General features: G+C 45.1%; 1 protein-coding gene across 5 annotated transcripts in view; it reads right to left on the reverse strand.

The window, feature by feature from the left end:
• Window positions 1-20,066, reverse strand: part of myom2b (myomesin 2b) — a 99,979-nt gene that overhangs the window by 30,234 nt on the left and 49,679 nt on the right. For 3 of the 5 annotated variants that reach the window (XM_039738746.1, XM_039738747.1, XM_039738745.1), the window contains 9 exons: window positions 18,334-18,351; window positions 16,514-16,701; window positions 13,429-13,555; window positions 10,391-10,569; window positions 9,948-10,062; window positions 8,430-8,586; window positions 4,419-4,525; window positions 3,275-3,319; window positions 1,672-1,808 (listed from right to left, as the gene is read on the reverse strand). In XM_039738746.1, coding sequence (XP_039594680.1) covers window positions 1,672-1,808; window positions 3,275-3,319; window positions 4,419-4,525; window positions 8,430-8,586; window positions 9,948-10,062; window positions 10,391-10,569; window positions 13,429-13,555; window positions 16,514-16,701; window positions 18,334-18,351 — 1,073 coding nt within the window. The remainder of the gene's footprint in view (window positions 1-1,671; window positions 1,809-3,274; window positions 3,320-4,418; window positions 4,526-8,429; window positions 8,587-9,947; window positions 10,063-10,390; window positions 10,570-13,428; window positions 13,556-16,513; window positions 16,702-18,333; window positions 18,352-20,066) is intronic. The other 2 variants (XM_039738749.1, XM_039738748.1) reach the window with 1 other exon arrangement.

A 20,066-nucleotide genomic window follows, 5' to 3' on the forward strand; every position in this document is an offset into this window, starting at 1 on the left:
GCTCTAGCCTGTCACCCGTTCTCTCCTTGACCCACTGCAAGTCAGTGAAGGAGGCAGTAAACAAGGCTCTCTGCGCCATCTTGTAACATTTACACTCACTAGCTACTTACTGTATACCGGGATCCTATTTGTGGATTTCAGTTCTGCGCTGAACTCAATCAGAGCAGATTTTCTGTGATCTGCAGTTACAGACATGGAAAAAAGTGTATGAGGGCGCAAAACCAGGCCAGGACTTCCACTGGCCAGCCCAGAAGAGACTCACCTCTTGGTAGCGAGACCCCAAACTTGTATCTGCAGGCTCTGGCCTGCTCAGGCCTAGTAATGGAGAGCTTGCTTTTAAAGTCCCAAATATTACAAATGTCTCAAACTGGGAGAGAAACCATAAAACTAAGGGGGGGCAACAAATCTTTATTAAATAAGAATGTATTAATAAAGGGAGTAAAATAAGGAAAAAGGGATTTGTCTAAAAGTCAATCTCAATCAAGTAAATCTCCATACACAGTCCCAGGGTGTGACAAGTGGCAGTTTCGCTTTCCAATCAGCCAATAGCGTGCTGCCTGATGGAGGAGACGGTGGCCATGCAAAGCCTTTACAAGTACGGCGAGTTCAGCTATGATCTCAGCCCCCTTATCGTTCTTTTGTCCATTCTACTGCGGTACATAAAACACGAGGCATCAGAAACACCAGCCGCTCTTCTTTATGCCTCGTCGCTTCATTCACTTCTGGCTGAGTGCTCACTGGATCTCGGCTCCTGCACGCAGTGTCCATGTTCTCCCCGTGTCTGCGTTGGTTTCCTTCCACAGTCCGAAGACATGCAGGTCAGGTGGATTGGCGATCCTAAAATTGTGTGGGTGTGTGTGCCCTGCAGTGGGCTGGCGCCATGCCCAGGGATTTGTTCCTGCCTTGTGCCCTGAGTTGGCTGCAGCAGACCCCCATGACCCTGTGTTAGGATATAGCGGGTTGGACAATGACTGACGGACTTTTAAATTGAATTAATATGTCAGCTATCTATCTGACAGACTTTTCTCGTTTATTCTGTACCTCTACCTCATGAAGTTATTCGTTCCGTTTCTTTGCTAACTAAAAAGATTACAATATGCCAGCTTTCGAGGCAACTCAGGCCCTTTCTTCAGGCGAGACGTAAGACAGAAACTGAAGTGTTCTGTGTTTCTATCCACACCAATTAATTTTTTACATTTAAGATTTTTCATTTAAAGATTTCCCATTGTTGTTTCTTGTCCTAGTGTGTGGCTATAAACACAGGAAACTTCAGTTTCTGTCTTACGTCTCGCCTGAAGAAGGCGCCTGAGTTGCCTCGAAAGCTGGCATATTGTAATCTTTTTAGTTAGCCAATAAAAGGGGTCACTTTGCTTGGCTTTTCTCTACATTCATAATGGCTAACACGGTACAGCACCCAAGTTCTGTTTCTTTTGAACAGCATTAGGGGGGCTTATGTTAATTCTGACTTTTTTCCATTTGTTTGATTATTTTGTGTTCGTTTTTGTTGTTTTGCTTCCACATAAAGCTACAAATTGAGAATACGAACGTCACCGCGATCCCTGGCTGACACTGCACACGTCTAACAGCCGGTCGACTGACTGGCCCAACGGTGCCACAGACGGGAAGCCAGAAGATGGCCAGGGATGCCCTGAAGTAGCAGAAAGAACTCACCTCACTGTTCGACACCTCCAAGTCATTGATAATGAAACGATAATTAGCGGCAGAAGACAACTTCTCAGCCTGCAGCCAGAAGCGAACTTGTCCTCGTTCAAAAATCTCATAGGACAGTTCGGTTTTGAGAGGAATCACTTAAAAGAAAAGAAGAAAAGTAACACGTGAATAAGTGGATGGAGCTGGAAGGTGCCCTGCAGTATATGAGGAGAGCAAAGGGTCTATGAAGCAAAGTTCAGGTAAGAAAGTCACAACACAGCAAGCACACGTATTATGAAAGGAACCAAGAACAATAAAGGGAGTCAGAGTCTCACTGTCGTCCTGCCCTCATTGTTGTAGCAAAACGAGAGTAGAAATAAGTCACGGAAATAAACGACAAACTGCTGCAAAGAGAGCACACTGGCCACTCAGAGCCTGAGTTTGAGCCCCTCATGGCCAGACCACCAGTGTGACAGTCAGTGGGCTCCAATCAGATTCACTTGTAGCGACTGTTTGCATTGCCTGCATATCCTTCTTTTTCTTCTTCTTCTTCTTCTTCTTTCGGCTGCTCCTGTTAGGGGTCACCACAGTGGATCATCTTCTTCCATCTCTTCCTGTCCTCTGTATCCTGCTCTGTCACCCCCATCATCACCTGCATGTCCTCTCTCACCACATCCATAAACCTTCTCTTAGGCCTTTCTCTTCTAATCTTACCTGGCAGCTCTATCCTTAGCACCCTTCTCCCAGTATACCCAGCATCACTCCTCCGCACATGTCCAGACCAACCCCATCTCGCCTCTCTGACTCTGAGCTGACCCTCTAATGTCCTCATTTCTAATCTGTCTGTCCATCCTCGTCACACCCAATGCAAACCTTAACATCTTTAACTCAGTGCCACCGTCTCCAGCCCGTATGACGTAGCTGGTCTCACTACCGTCCCGGTCACTCTTGCTGAGACCCGTCTGTCACCAGTCACCCCTGACACTCTTCTCCATCCTGCCTGCACTCTCTTCTTCACTTCTCTTCCACAATCCCCGTTACTCTGCACTGTTGATCCCAAGTATTTAAACTCCTCCACCTCCCCTCATCCTCACCATGCCACTGACCTCCCTCTCATGTATTCTGTCCTGGTGGTCCTACTGGCCTTCATTCCTCTCCTCTCATATCTCCACCACTCCAGGGGTCTCCCCACCCTGCTCCCTACTCTCACCCCAGGGTTACATTGCCACATTGCCTTCCTGGTTATCTGAGCATGTCTATTTGTCGTTTAATGTTTAACTCCAGTACTCCCAGTGAGTGACAGTAAGGACTGTGAACAACGCAGCGCCCGTGATGGCGTTAGAGACAATGGCGTTCATTGCCTTTCACTGCTGCTAGGGGTGTCAAATGCCTACAAGTCACAAAGTGTTAATGGGACTCGAGACAGTGGGGACCAAGCAACTGGAAGTGTGTGAAATTTAACGATCACAGTGTTGACCTGAAATGGGCAGACAACTCCTAACAGCAAAAAGACAACACACTGGCCAAGGCAAGGCAGAGGAATGCAATGCAATGTCCCATCAGCCACGCGGCTGGCGAGTGTTCAGCGGCACAAAGACGCAGGTCAGCCATTCCATTTACTTACAGGGGTTTCTTATCTCGTGGCTGAGGGCCATCAGTTTTTCCAGTTCTAAAGAGACAAAAAAAGAGAAGGATTGAAGGCATTAATTAACAATCCAGTGGAACAAGCACAGCATGGGCTGCCGCTCTCCAACAGGAAGGTCCTGCACCAGCTGGTAAGCCCTCACTTGGATTTGTCCGTCATGACTCACAAATGTCACACTTAGGACCACAGGGCTCGGGACTGAACCCCTGATAAAGAAGCTCGTGTCTGACTCCAGCTTGTCCAAGTTGCCTTCACCGCACACAGCAGGTCCATTTTGTTTCTTACAGCACCATTCAGGGTCAATGAACCTCCATGAGATCGAACAACGCCAGGTCAACCCACTGCCCATTTCTGTACCCAGCAAGTGAAGGCCCAAGATGGGAGTCCTTGGAGCAGACTTTGTGTTTTACAGTCCAGGCCAAGTTTTAAATTGTGTTTAGGAAACATCAAAGTATGGATATGAAACTTTCTGTGAGAAAACGGAAGACCAGGAGATGAAAACTGTAGGCACAGGAGGACGGGACGCGTTTTCTTCTGAATGTTCCTTATTATATTTCCAAGGTTTTGAAGACCAAGGAATTCATTGACTGCTTGTATTTTATTTTGTTTTTTTTTTTTAACGTGTTTTCTAAGATGCTGAAAACGAGTCACAGTTATGTGAAAAAGTAAGTGCACCCCATGGACAATGCGGACTTTTTCAAGATATTTAAAAGGGCAAACATCAGATCTTCGTGAAGGTCTACAGATAAAGTTGGGTTTAATATTTAAAAAGACAAGAGAAAGGGGGACAACCAGATAAGAAAAAGATGAAGGTGCTTTACTGGAGCAAATGATGCATCGACTTGTAATTACGCTCATAATCTAAATGAGCAAAAGTGCAGATGTGCCATGTGGAAAACGTTAGGGCGCCCCTCCACTCAGCAGGGCTTCACATCCATCAAATTAGAATCAGCAGTGAGAAAAGCACTAGATAAATGTAAAGAACAATTATTATTGGGCTTATGTGTTGTGTTTGATTGTCTCTTCAGTAACATCAGATGCGATAAGAACAGCAGATGATCACGTTTGTCGGCCTTCAGCCATCAGACATGTTTGCTGCGTCCCGAGGGATCTGCTCACTCACCTTTCTCTTCGAGCACATAGCTGGCTGACACACCTTCGGTGTCGGTGACGGCCACAGAGTACGTCCCCAGGTCCTCCTTATCAGGGCATTTGAAAATGATTTTAGATCTGAAAGAAATGACAGAAGAGTCACCCTGAAATATCAGAAGGTTGGCACCCTACTCGTCCCCTGCCAGTCTGAGGGTTTTCATATTTTATGGAGGAAGACATTTCACCACCCACACTTGATTCTGACAGCTATTAAAAGGGAAAATAAAATGTTTTGACAGCATATATTAGTAAACTATTATGAAATGTAATCCCAGGCTAAGATTATAACGCTAATTACGAGTACTAACACAACGTGAAGGGTGTGCCCGTAATGCTAAACGTGTGGCTGCATCGGGCAGTGACAGAGACAGAGATCTGCTTCTGCTCTCACACCGGCAAGCTGATGTGATGGAGACGAACTTCTCAGTGCAGCGCCAGACCACTCTGGGGGCTCACCGTGCGGAGATGTTTAGGAGTTTACAAGGGGAAGGCCATTGAAGCCCACTTTTAATGATTCATCGCATGAAAGACCAAAGAGAACCTCCGCTTGGGACATTGGAGGAAAAGTGTGAGGTTGATCTGGTCTTTGCAGTCCAATGGTAAAGGACGCCCGCAGCCATCTTTCGTTAACGGTTGTTGCAGTTTTAAGCACCGTTTTCTGTCCTTGCAAAGCTTTTTGTTTTCTCCAAAAGAAAAAAATGCAAAAGGTTATACTGCAGCTTACTGCGGTGGGCTGGCGCCCTGCCTGCCCGGGGTTTGTTTCCTGCCTTGTGCCCTGTGTTGGCTGGGATTGGCTCCAGCAGACCCCCATGACCCTGTAGTTAGGATAGATGGTCATAGCTTACTTGGCTTTACGTTCTCAGCAGCTAGATAGAACTTCTCCATAAATGGCACACTGTGGTTTTGGGTCATCTTCACGTCCAGTCCACGTAAAGCCATAGGTGAGGTCTTTAGGGTCATACGTTTAACTTTAATTGGGGGTCCTAGTGGTTTCTGCACAGCCTTTTCCAGCATGTGGCCCACTCCCAGATTCACTCCTAACAGCAAACTTGGCCATTTCTGAGACTTTCACTGTTGCATTTGTGATACAGGCTGTCAGAAAATGATCTCCTAATAAAGTGTATGATGGCACATGTAGAATTATCAAACGAGGTGATTTCGAATCTGCATCTTCAAAGTTTCTTTTATTAAAGTAACATTTAGTCATTCACATAATGCCAGAGCCAGCTTGTGAGGATGCAACTTCAAACGTTTACGCCGGACATCGAGTCCCGTCGAGCGGGGCGTCTGTAACTCTCGTGATGAATTCCTGACGACTTGTGTGGACTGCGAACAAAAGCCCCTCAAATGCGCTTGATGTTGCAGAGAAACTGGAGATTGAGGGAAATGGAAATGGAAATGTAAGTGGAAATGAATCATCTGAATGTGAGACAACTCCGGACCGGCCCTACCGAGGAACGCCACTAGGGGGCAACAAGAGGAAACCGGACAGTCGTTTATGGTGTTGCCATCCTGCACAGATTAAGATATTTGTTTGAATTAAATGGGCTTTGACCAGTTGGCACCCTCACTAATTTACGACTCTCTCTGCCTTATCACTCGCCCTGCTACAACATGCTATCAAATGTCACCTCTTTCTTCAGACGCTCGAGGCCACCCTGCTCCTTTCTTGTACTCCACACTTGCAGTTTCCTTAAACTTCTCATTCCAGACATGCAGATGTGCCTGTTGGCCAGTAAGATGAGTAAAACGTGTGCTACTACCTGCCACCTCACGGGGGTACAAGGGGGTTTTACTTTTAAGAACAACTGACATGCCGTGTTGTTGTGCTTTGGGTTTGGATTATTATAACAAAACCACGCGTGACTAAAGGTAATATGGCTCTCTGGACAATGGGACAGCATTGGCATTTCTACACTTGGTGGTGCCGTTTAATAATAGACAGATATCATACAGATAGTCTTTGGAGACCCTGCAGGAGTGTCTGGTGAAGTGCTTTTTAGAACATCAGGACACTCTGGACAAGGACAGGCCATTCAGCCCCACAAACCCGCCAGTCCTCTCCACTTATTTCTTTCAAAAAAACATCAAGTCGAAGTTTGAAAGTCCCTAAAGTCCTGATGTCCACCACACTACTTGGTCGCTTATTCCAAGTGTCTATCGTTCTTTGTGTAAAGAAACACTTCCTAATGTTTGTGCGAAATTTACCCTTAACAAGTTTCCAGCTGTGTCCCCGTGTTCTTGATGAACTCGTTTTAAAGTCATCGTCTCGATCCACTGGACTAATTCCCTTCATAATTTTAAACACTTCATTCAGGTCTCCTCTCCATCTCTTTTAAAGGGTCAGCTCTTCTAATCTTTCCTCATAACTCATCCCCTGTAGCTCCCCATAATCAGCCTCGTCGCTCTTCTCTGGACCTTCTCTGGTGCTGTTATGTCTTTTTGTGGCCTGGAGACCCAAACTGCCCCCAGGACTCCAGATGAGGCCTCACCAGTGTGTTATAAAGCTGAGCAGAACCTCCTGTGACTTGTACTCCACACGTCAAGGCGCTATATAACCTGACATTCTGTTAGCCTTCTTAATGGCTTCTGAACACTGTCTGGATGTCGATAGCTTAGAGTCCACTACGACTCCTAAATCCTTCTCATAAGGTGGACTCTCGATTTTCCGACCGCCCATTGTGTATTCAAACCTCACATTTTTACTTCCTATGTGTAATTCTTTACATTTACTGACATTAAATTTCATTGTCCACAGATCTGCCCAAGCCTGTCTGTTGTCCAAGTCCTTCTGTGATGATATAACGGATTTAAAATGATCTTCTAATTCTCCTATCTTGGTGTCATCTGTAAATGTAACCAGCTTGTTCCTTATACTCCTATCTAAATCAATTATAGATATTAACAATAGCAGCATTCCCAACACTGCCCCCTGCTGGTCACCACTCTTAATGTCACCAAATTCTGATGAGGTTCCTCACACCATCACCCTCTACTTCCTGTGCCTGAGCCAGTTCTGCACCCATCTACACACCACACCCTGAACTGCCACTTCTTTTAGTTTGATGCCCACCCTCTCATGTGGCACCTCATCAAATGCTTTCTGAAATTCCACTTCAAAAATCTCCTCTGCTCCACTTTGATCGTATCCATTTGTTTTTGAATTCCAGCCTGTTAGTGAAACACGACCTCCCTCGTCTGACCCCACGCGGACTCTTCTGTCCTTGCCAGGTGTTGCTCAATTTTCTCCTTCATAATTCCTTCCATTCATTTTCCTGTGGCGCCCGTTAAGCTTACTGGCCTGCAGTTGCTCTGATCTGCCCGCTCACCCTTTTTATATAACGGGATGATATTTGCCATTTGCCAGTCCTTCAGAATCTCTCCAGTGCGCAGTGACCTCCTAATAATATGTGTTAAGGTGCTTTATATCTGCACTCGCTCGCCTCCTGTAGCTCTCTGTGGTAAATCTTGTCTGGTCCTGGTGATTTGTTTCATTTCAGCTTATTTAATCTCCGCTGCTCTTCTCTCTCTACGATTTCCAAATCCCTCAGTACCTCCTTAGTAGTCCACTTCTGCTTGTAAAGTGAAGGATTTAAAAATGAGACGTGTACAAATGCATCGGCCTAGCTTTTATATTTCGTTTTTTAAACCTGCCACCCCGATGTGACCCTCTGCTGATGGGGTCAACATCACCCCCGATAGTTCGAGGACCCCTGCTCTAGGGTTTCCAGTTTGCTCCAAAGCATTCCGTCACATAGACTGGAAACACTAAGTTGGACCCCCTCTGTGTGTGGATGGCCCATAGTGGACCACTTGGGCTTCACCCCCTTTGAAAGTTTGGATTTGTGTCGTAATGTAGAACCAGGAAAAGAGATCAACACCAAGAAGAAGCACCACAGCCGAAAGGGCCTCTGTGTGTTCATTTCACTGCCGAAGGTGGGCACACATAAAGGAAATGGCTACCACTAGGGGGCACACTCACTTGTCGCCGCTCGTTTCAATGCTGACCCTGGTGAAATCAGTAACCTCTTCATAGGACTTGCACCAAACAAACTCAGAAATGTCCGTCATTTCCTGACACTCAAATGTCAAGTAGATATTCCCTTCTTCATCAACACCACTTGAAATTTCCTTGGTTCCTAAAAAAATAAATAATTGTATTATTATTTTAAGAGATAATGAATTCCTTAAGTAGTAAAAAAAAAAAAACGGAGGCCTGACAGTATGGCTTCACTGTGCCTTGATGACCCAACGGTGTCTCAGCACAATCAAGTGTCCCGTCATCAACCATCAAGACTGTAAGAAGCCCATCATCTTCTCTCTGGCATTAAATAATCTCACGCGAATGCCTCCATGAGACTCTATGAAAATTGTCACACATGCGCACCAGAGGGTCACCTTCCTAGCCCACCTAAGATATGCAGTACCACTCTGGGGTGAGAGGGGGCACTGACACTATGAGTCTTGTCTCCTTTTTCATGCACAGTGCAGAGAAACTGGCCATTGAAGGAAACGCAAATGTAAATGACTCATTTGAACCTGAGAGCTTGACGGTCAGCGACAACTCCAGACCTGCCCTGCCTAGGAACGCCACTAGAGGGCAATAGGAGGAAATCAGACAGTTGTTTATGGCATTGCCATCCTGCAATTCTAAAGCTATGTTTTAAATGTTTGGGTTGAATTAAATGGGGTTTGACCAGTTGGCACCCCAACTAATTTGCTCAATTTGCTCTGCCTTATCACTCGCTATCAGATGTCACCTGAACTCTCGGGCCACGTCCCTTTGCCTTTTAATTCGATTCCAGCTTTGTTATTGCGGGCAGATCTCATGAAAAGCGCGAGTCACACTCATAGCAGAAAAGGACATGCAAGGAAATCCAAACCAGGAATTCATAAAATAAACAGCCAACACTTTGAGAAGGTTATTATTATTTTTTTTTATCCAAACACAATGGAATACGCATTGCCCGGGTATACAATGTGTTGGGCTAATGATGTCATACGGGACCAGCACCTTGACAGGAGGGTCACAAATGGTGATGCGTATCGGAAAAGAAAATGTCGACACAGAAACTAAAATAAATCTTTCTGTTTGCGCAGAGAATAACCTCAACCCTGAGGGACTTCATAGAGAAAAATACAATTTGCAAAAGGAAAAAAATGTGAAATAAAGCAGAATAATAGCAGCATGTCCATAAACCAAAGCATCAGCTGGTAAAAACATCCAATAAAAGAGGGAAGACGTGAAGAAAAGTGAAGGAGGCTGAAGCAGCCCAGTGCGGCCCCGGCGGCCTTAAATAGAGAGGGGCGGGGCTAACCGCTGCTGCATCATGAGGCCCCGCCCCCACACTCAACAAATTTCTATTCATTGGTTACTAAACAAAATATGCAAAATAATAAAATGCAAATTCAGAACCCCAGGGATTGCTATAACACAATACAATGAGCTCAGTGAAAGGCGCTATACAAAAGTAAAATGAACGAGCAGAAGGGAGCACACCTGGCCTCTCCTGGACAAAGATGGGCTCAGAGACTTCAGATGCTTTGCCTGACCCTGCTGCATTCACTGCCCGCACTCGGAAGACGTACGGCTTGGCTTCTTCCAGATTTGTAACCTTCAAAAGACAAAATCAATACGTCTTATGAAAGGACCATCAGAAGGGGCATCACAAGGTAAGAACGATGATTCAGAGAAAATCCTAAAGTGAAATCTAAAATGACGTGTTACTACACAAAACTACGAACAAGTCACCCTGACCAGATTTTAAAAGATAGCCTTTCAAATTATGCTTAAAAGTCTCTATTGTTGTAGAGCAGGGTGTCAAATTCAATTGTATTGAGAGTGCAATTTTGGTTTGGGACCCCCTAGAAAATTAATTTGATGATTGCACCCTAAGTAATGGCAGGTACTCGTAATCGATGGACTCATCGTCTTGTGTTTACCTTCAGGTAGCGATGTGACGTCGCCTTGTTGTTCACGGTGGTCCACTCCTCTTTTCCAGCCTCACAAATATCCACATAGTACCCAGACACTGGACTGCTTCCGGAGTAAACTGGAGCTTTCCACTGGATCACCAGAGACGTGTTTCTGATCTCACTAAACGTCAAATCGTATGTCGGCCCTGTTGATGGCAAACAGTAACAGCTGACATTTCATTATTTTAAGCCCACAATCGCTTGTACAGTTTGTCTGGAAGCAAAATCAATTTGTAAAAAAAGACAGAAAAGCAGTTCAAGGCGTTCCTTAGAGGTATGGCTGTCAGGAAGCGAGGCGGAAAGCAGCAGTCACGGCGTCTGCATCTGCCAAAAGTGAGAGAACAAGAAAAAAACACGTGTAGTGAACCCCTGTGGGCTTAGTGAGGCACTCGCTGGGAATGAAAGATTGATGGGCTGATGGATAATAATGGAAAATAGGAAATGGAGACATCAGGACATGAAATAGAAACTGAAAGAGAAAGAACAATGAATGTCAGTCACGGGGCTTTGTAGTCCTTAACAAGCTGGCATAGGCGGGGCCACCGCTAACCACGCCCACCAGCACCTTTACTGTTTTCAAGGCACAGCAGAAAGCGACTCGTCACTTCTCACAACCAATGAAGGAAGAAAACAGAATAATAGACAAAATAATATTAAATACGACTTCCAGCTTTACTGAGACCCTTGAGCTCGCCTTCGTCCGGCTTGTTAACTTTTGATTGTGCAACTGATTTGTTTTAGTGTCAGTTGTTAACAATTAAAGAAGACAGAAGTGTGAATGGTGATTAGCACAAGCAAGTCAGAACTTCACTGTTCTCTGAACACAGGACATCTATCTATCTATCTATCTATCTATCATATAGTGCCTCTCACATCTATCTATCTATCATTATATAGTGCCTTTCACTCTATCTATCTATCTATCATATAGTGCCTTTCACTTATCTATCTATCTATCTATCTATCTATCTAGTAGTGCCTTTCACTTATCTTTCTATCTATCTATCTATCATTATATAGTGCCTTTCACTCTATCTATCTATCTATCTATTATATAGTGCCTTTCACTCTATCTATCTATCTATCTATCATATAGTGCCTTTCACTTATCTATCTATCTATCTATCTATCTATCATATAGTGCCTCTCACATCTATCTATCTATCATTATATAGTGCCTTTCACTCTATCTATCTATCTATCATTATATAGTGCCTTTCACTCTATCTATCTATCTATCATTATATAGTGCCTTTCACTCTATCTATCTATCTATCTATTATATAGTGCCTTTCACTTATCTATCTATCTATCTATCTATCATATAGTGCCTTTCACTTATCTATCTATCTATCTATCATATAGTGCCTTTCACTTATCTATCTATCTATCTACAGTATCTATCATATAGTGCCTTTCAAATCTCTCTATCCTGCACTCTGTACATGTGACTATGACTCTATACTTATGAAAAATGACCCCATAAATATTCTGATGTTGCTAACTTTACTTTGGAGGAAGACTTTGAAGAATGATGTGATAATTTACGGTGATGCGGCACTGATGTTAGGCCTCGGCTCTGTGATGCGGGTCACATTTGCACGGCGTGCGCCACGTCTCCATACGGTTCTGTCATTTTGCTTTACGGCAGGTCATCCTATTTTGTTTTTCCCTTCTCTGTGTTAACACCCTGTAAATGGTGCCCACTGCCCGCAGGGTAAAGACTTACTTGCAACAGGGACCCTCAGGTGCTGAAGTCATTTGGGCCGCAGTTACCTGAGAGGACTACACAAGACCCCCAGGGGCTGCTCTAATGTTGTCTTTTGGCGCTGCTTTATTTTTTTTTTTTTTTGTTGAAATGTTAACTGGTTTTTTTTTTTGTTTGTTTGTTTTCTTATTTTAGTTTTTAGTTCTTTAGTCTTTAGTTTTAGAGCTTTACAGTATTGGATTTGCTAGTTTTGAGTTTGGTAGACTCCATCCATCCATCCATCCCTTATCCATCCCGCTATATCCTAACTACAGGGTCACAGGGGTCTGCTGGAGCCAATCCCAGCCAACACAGGGTGCAAGGCAGGAAACAAACCCCAGGCAGGGCGCCAGGCCACCGCAGGGCACGGTTTGGTAGACTCCCTGCACTCTATTTTTGTTCTTTTAATTCTAAACTTTACTTTTTCTTATTTTATTTCTTGTGACCTGGGGTTAGACTAAGGTCACCATCCCTCTTGCATGTGGTAACTTCAGGAGGCTGGCATCAGGATTGGCATCCTAGTGTAAAAATGTCTACTCTGATAACTTGTTGAACCAGCAGGGATGGAAGAAGAGAAAGAGAGAAGAATTTCTTTTTCTATTTTTTGTCACTTGTTGATAAGTTTTTGAATTATTTTTGAAACTGATTTAGTTTACTATATAATACAATGGTACTGTTTGTACGTGTATGTGCGTGTCTGGCCCAGCCATTCAATCTAATTGGTCAGTTTGTCTTTGGTGAGATGATCGACACAAGACATGCTGGGCAGGAGATGCTGAGACACACAAGGAGCAATAAAGGAGGAATGCTGAGAGTCGCCTTCAAAGTCAGGAGGCATTCACTTGAATCACAGTGGGTTATGGAGGCCCGTCTACCGTCGGCGCCAGTCAAACAGCGGGCAGTCTGAGAGGCAGGCTTTACAGGACCGTGTTTGAGAAGGGGTTCAGACACACAAGAATACTGAAGAAAGGCATAGGAGGAAATGTTGGGGGTACATGTAGGCCAAGAGATATCAAATCCCCCTTATTTTTAAATGTGTTAGACAGGAAACGTGGCCCAGTGATTCAATTCAACTTTGATTTTGGGAAGGGTTAGGGTGAGGGCTGCCTTACAGATTTGGCCTTCCTGTTTAGAGAAGGTTGGGATCAGACCCTGCAAAGCACAACTCTGAAAGCAAATAGATGTTGCTATCCATGGGTGAGATTGGGGCAATGGCCGGCACAGTCAGGGTAAAACACTCAGCCACACATGTACACACCTGGCTCGGGCATCGACCAGGCCTCACACTTGAAGTGCTCGCTTGTCTCGGAGGACATTCCCAGCCCGGTGACGTTGGCAGCTCTGATGAGGAATTCATAGATGGAGCCCTCTTGTAGGTTTTCCACCTGTAAAAGACAAGACAATCGTCACACTTTGTCTTCCTACCGTGGTGGGTGCTGATGCCCTAACCCTAACCCAAAATGTAAAGGAGAGCCGCTGACTCAAAGCGAACAGCACACTCGGCACAGCGGCAGCCACATGTTGGAGCTCATTTACACTGTCGTCCTCCAGCATGATGGGCGCTGTATGCAGTGAAGGTGTGGACTGTCATAGTTCAGTAGGTTGGGTTCCTTCAAGAATAATCAGAGATCAGGTTGTACTGATGTCCTGGGCCACAAGGAGGCAGCGTCTTATGATGGACAAGGAGCTTTCAGAGTAACCCTTGACTCTTGGTAAGGAATGGACAGTGTGCTGATTAAGAACCTGGAATCCTCGCTAGACATTCTTGTTGATTCATATTTTGAAAGCTTAAACCTCATGGAATATCACCAAATGTGGATCTAAGAAATATTCGTCATATCTGCCTGGGTCTCTTAACACAGAAGAACAACATAAGAAAGGGCAGAGCAGACTCTTCTCTTCTTAGGAGACTTCCTTCAGTGTGGGTGATGTCACCTTTTACACGTTCTACAGCTCAGTGACGGACAGTGTGGTGTGCTCTGCTGGTAACGTCACTTCAAGAGAGGACCACCGAGGTAGGCTCAGTTTTGGGACGTCTTCTAAACCCACTGGAAGGAAGTGGTGGAGCAGAGACAAATGAAGACTAAAAGGAGTGCCATCAAGAATGACTCAGCTCATCCACTCTCTGACAGACCAACATGGAGGACTTTCAGCCAGACAATATACGTGTCTATTATATAGTGCCTTTTCTGTCTCTCTAACTGAAGGGGATCACGTCACCATTTTGTGGCTTTAGTATTACGTTAGTAAGTTGCTGCTCCAAAGAGGCCCAACATGCCACATCGTGAAGGCTCCCCTAGAAGACTCAAAATGTTGCTGGAGCTCCTTGTCCGAGATTACGGACTGAACAACATTAGTCTTGCACTTTCAGTGCCTTATTTTTCTGGGTAACAATTCACAATATCCCTCTTCTTCTATTCCTATTCACTTCACAGTTTTATCGTCTTGGTTTTGCTGATAATCCTGTCCTTTTCTTAATTCTCGTTTAGACTTCATTAACGGTTTTGTCCTCTGGTTTTCGGTCACAGGGTTTCTTAACTTTTAGATATCGACTGTCGTCACAGTTTGTCAAAAACGCGCCCATCTCCTGCTCCGCTCAAACACTCTTGTGTGTTGCTCACAATTTAAATCGTCAGAAGAGGTTGGCTAGAGCCAGGGCCGTCTTAATGTATGGGCAATGTATGGGCACTCTGGGCAGTTGCTTATCTATGCTGAGTGGTTATGTAAGGGGGAGTGGGGGGGGTCCCAATGCCCTGCTTTGCCCAGGGGCCTATAATGCTGGCTAAAGCTACAAACGCAGGTTGACCAGGCCCTTGTGCATGTGGTCTACACTGTGGTCCAGCTGGATACTCACTGAGGTCCAGTCTTAGGAGATAATATTATGAAATGACGTTTGGGTCTGTGTTTGGGTCTTTTCGATCGGGTAAAGACCACTCTATTTTGATGTTTTAAATATCAAAGAATCCAATTTCATTATCAGAATTCTGATTCAGTATTTCCTTTTGATTTTGAAATGGGCCAGACGCCATTTTGTGACATGTTGCCAAACTGTTGCTAGGGTGCAGCAGTGGTTGCTGGTTTGGGGGGCTTTGGCGTTTACAACCTCCCAGAACAGGTTCAAAGGCTGTCAATTACTGTACAGCAGCTCCTCATCTCATTTTCCAGAGGGAAGTGTCGCTCCTTTGTGTCAAACGTTGATTATTTCGAAACCTTTTTCTTGTGTTTTGTGTTGTCACCTTCTGCTTTGATTTTAGACCCTGATTTTCACTTTTCCTTGAGTTTCTTTTTTCTCCCAGTTTTGACGCGTTCCCCACTTTGACTATGTCCCTCTCCCAGTTTCTAAAATCTTCTGTGCTTTCAACCGCAGCACAATAGATAAGGCCCAGGTGGTCCAGTCAGACACTCGTCCTTCAGATGAATTCCTCATGCTGGTTGCTCATTGATTTAAACTCTTATTTCTAAGCCTTTCAATGATCTGCCAGTAGGTGGTCCTTCACAATATTTCATCACAGAGGAGTGTTAAGCCCACCATGTTTAACACAGAACTCACTTCCACTTCTTCTTGTGCATTTCTGCTAAGCGTACCGGGGGCCTGGGCCTAGTGGCCCCTCAGTCCTGTGCTCCATTTCCTTGTGTGTTTCTGGGAAAGTCGATTCACCTGCCGAAAGCACCACAAAGACCTGCCTTTTCCATTTGGGTCCAGGCTGCCTGGGGTGAGGCCGACTAGTGCTATGCTGGTGTGTTTGTGCTGCTGTTCTGAGGTCTAACAATTGTGTGTCACTATATCTTGACAATAACAAATTCAATGTATCCAATCACTACAATGGGGAAGGAACTGCAGGCTTGATTCTCCCTTCACTTTGTGACTAATGACTTCAGTGGTGCCCTTCAGTGTTGAAAGATTACAGAACCCTTGTCAGTGTCCTGCCAATCAGCTAAGAGCACCACATGATAAGGCTTCGCTCACAGGAAGTGGTGTGACTAGAATTTAATGGACCCTTGTGCATAAAAATAAAGGATGACCCAACATGTGACATTAAGTAAGCTGCATGAAGGATTAATAGTCATAATTAAACATTATGGGGTGGTGGGAATGATGACACCAGTAACCATTTTATCCCAATGTAGACACACTTGTTAATAATAAGGACTTGGAGTCACTGTGGGCCCACCAGTCCTATGTCTCGTCTGCTCTGCCTAGAGCTGTGCCATCGGTCATAGGGACTCAGTATATGTCCTCCTGGACACGTCCATTAGGCTGCATATGACGTTTCACAGTGCAGAATGGCCTGTCTACCTACTCGCTAAACACTCTGCTCTACAAATACATCACTTGGGCTCACCTTGTAGATCCGCTCTGTGATCGCTTCGATGTTGGTCTCCTTCCAGCGCAGCTGAGACGCCTCACGTTGATCGATGTAATAAGCGTTGACGGAGGCGCCCCCAGAGAAGCGTGGGTGTTTCCAGCCCAGCGTCATGGACTTCCCATCACAGTCCAGCAGTGTGATGCCATAGGGTGAAGATGGGCTTGCTTCAGGGAAACACAACAAAAAGAATCAGCCTTCAAATTTCTAATACTCAAAAGGTCATTAGAGTAAAAAATGACAGAAGTGCACTGCCTTTCAGCCTGATACATCTAATATTAACTGCCAGTTAACAGTTCATCTGAAATTAGGGTAAGTGGGGCAATGCCACCTCATCCTCAAAAGAGGGCACTGATGCGCAAACATTCTTCCCGAGATCGCCGGCTACCACATACCCAGGACAAAGGTTTAAGAAGAGAAGCAGATCTTGTAAGTGCTGCCCTTTAAGGTCTTCATCATCTCTCACACACACACAGCCCACCACCTTCCACATCACTTCTCAAGGTAACTCGTCCCCTTCTGACAATGTCTCTCTCTCTCTCTCTCAGGCTCCACCCCTTGACAATGTCTCTTTCTCTCTCTCTCTCAGGCTCCACCCCTTGACAATGTCTCTCTCTCTCAGGCTCCACCCCTTGACAATGTCTCTCTCTCTCTCTCAGGCTCCACCCCTTGACAATGTCTCTCTCTCTCAGGCTCCACCCCTTGACAATGTCTCTCTCTCTCTCTCTCAGGCTCCACCCCTTCACCCATTGACAATGTATCTCTCTCTGTCTCTCCCTCTCAGGCTCCACCCCTTGACAATGTCTCTCTCTCTCTCTCTCAGGCTCCACCCCTTGACAATGTCTCTCTCTCTCTCTCTCAGGCTCCACCCCTTGACAATGTCTCTCTCTCTCTCTCAGGCTCCACCCCTTGACAATGTCTCTCTCTCTCAGGCCCCACCCCTTGACAATGTCTCTCTCTCTCTCTCTCTCTAACTCTCTCTCAGGCTCCGCCTCTCTAGCAGTATTTTTCCAGGTCTTAGGACCCACCAGAACTTTCATCCTAACAGCATCACCAGCCAGTACAGTTTCAAAGCCAGTTTTACAAAAGTCTGCTTCATGTCTGGGCTGCAGTTACCTGAGAGGACTACTGAAGACACCTGCCTGCCTGCCTACCAGGACCTCCTGGCTGTGGCACCAACTTTCTTAGGCCGCTCTTGCAGGCCTTGAGAGAAGATGGACAGTTTTGAGTCTTTGTTTTGGGGTCCCGTTTATTTTTTTTTTTAATTTGCACTTTGACTTTGCAGTTTCTTTGGTGGATTTCTCTTTTTCCAATTTTTGTTATTTATAATTTTTAGAAAATGAGAATTTTAGAATTTCTCTGTCTGAATTCTTTTGAGCCTTATTCTTATTTGTTTTTTGGTTGTTTTAGTCTATCAGGATCACAACATATTTCAATTCAAATTGAAGGCAGACTGTAAATGGAGGGGGTCTGGGCTGGGGTTCAAACCCAGGGGCGGCAGTGCCAGACACCGCTTCACAATTCTGTACACAATTAGAGGTTCATTTTGTTTTCACTGGTCTTACTAGCTTCTCCCAATCATTGTAAAACATAACTGTAAAGAAATGACACTTTATATCTGAGTGGCTAGAAGACATTTGGTGAATTGTGACAAGCCAGCATCCAGTGAACATGCCAAGGTGGTGGGCAGCAGAGGCCTGTGCGGTGGGGACCAGTGGCTGCACTATGTGATGTGAGACCAGTGCTGTGGGTTCATCAGACGCACCACCACGAGCAGAAGCAGGGAACGCAATACTTACTGTGGGGGATTCCTCCACCTGCAGGGTACAATCAGACAGAATTAGAAACCTCGTCCTCTACTTGGACAGCCATGTGACACTTACACTTTTGACAGGTGACTTCACTTCATTCATGGCCATGTCGTGACTGCTGACATTTTCTATACAACTCCAGGGAACTACAAATGGCTCAGAGAAGCTTCAGTGACCTGCTGACCTGCCTCTCCTCACTCGTGTGATGGCTGTCCACGGTACTCTGCATGATAGTCTGATACGGTGTAGAGCTGTTGAAACATTTCTGTGTGTCACACATGTGCACAAGGGAGGCAGCTAAAGGGCTTGAATGCGGGTAATTCCATGCTGGACCAGGGGGTGGCGGAGTGCACTGACCCTTTATCTCTTTCTTCTGCAGACCAACTACGTGAAGTTCCACCTGGACCTGATGACACCTCACTTCTGGTTCTGCTCATACCCCACAGTTTCCGATGACCTCACTTCCTCTGGCTGTCTTTAAATCCGCCATCTTGTTCTTACCCTTTGGTTGGACTGTATTTTGAACACACGATCCTCGGCTTACTTGAGGCCAACCTTCAAGAATACGGCGAGGGTACCCCAAACCTTTCTGTTGTGCGCTTTGCTTCATTTCACGCAGTGTATAATTCACATTATAATCCAAGGTTAGAATGAATGGTCAAAGGCCAGACAAGATGTGTCCATCCCTAAGGACCAGGATGTAGTATGGACAGACACTCTCGACTTGACAAGATATGCCGTTCAGCAGACACCTTAGTGATTAAAGCTTTCAGACCAAGCCATCCATCATCAGCACAGCCACTCAGTTATCTGCCAGTAACACCGAGGGGTCTGGAGCCCCTCATGACCTTAATGAGTCGAGCGCCATCGTTAGAGAGGGGGTAGGGTGGCGACTGACTGGGTGACCCACTACCATTACAAACAAATGGCATCTCGCGACCCACCAGCTTCACACAGAGGACCACAGACACGTGGAGTATGTCACCAAACAGTGTGGTTGACAGTAGGACTTTAAGGACTTTCAGAACTCAACTTGATGTTATTGTGGAGGAGTTACGTCATTGGGCCAAAATGTCCAGATTGTTGTAATGACTACTGATGAAGTAAAGAACATCAAGATGGCGTGGCTGCAGACTCATGGGTGTGCTGATTGGGTTACACCATAAGCACGGCAGGTCACTGGGCCACCGGTGTACAGCTTCATGGACACGCAGTCTCAGCCACAGCAAAACGTTTCAAAGCCTTTCCTGTACGGACCTCGCGGTCATCCCAAGAACTTTAAATGCAGCCAATCAAGTGCTCCTTGTAGAACTGTTAGGACTTATAAGTACAATCACCCCACTGTAAACTTGCACTACAGTTATAATATCTCACAACCTGGGCCACTTTATGAAGCGTATTTACATATGATGACGAGATCATTTTTAAGGTGAAATGCAGCAAAATATGTTTATTATATTATACAGATAAAACTTGAACTTCATTTAAATAATCTATATTCTTCACTGGGAGTGTCGTGAAGGATAGAATAATTAAACATGTACTACGAAGATATTTCAATGTTCTTTAAACGTTTTGAAGAATCGGCGCTAAGCTTACAGATGGCTTAACTTCCATTACTGAGCTGATTGTGTGGCGATCGGTTACTTGGGAAAGAAAAGCAAGGACTGCAGTGACGGCTACGCCAATATATATTGAATATAAAACAGAAAGAGAAAATA

The sequence above is a fragment of the Polypterus senegalus genome, chromosome 16 (assembly GCF_016835505.1).
Source record: "Polypterus senegalus isolate Bchr_013 chromosome 16, ASM1683550v1, whole genome shotgun sequence".
NCBI classification, from domain to species: domain Eukaryota; kingdom Metazoa; phylum Chordata; class Cladistia; order Polypteriformes; family Polypteridae; genus Polypterus; species Polypterus senegalus.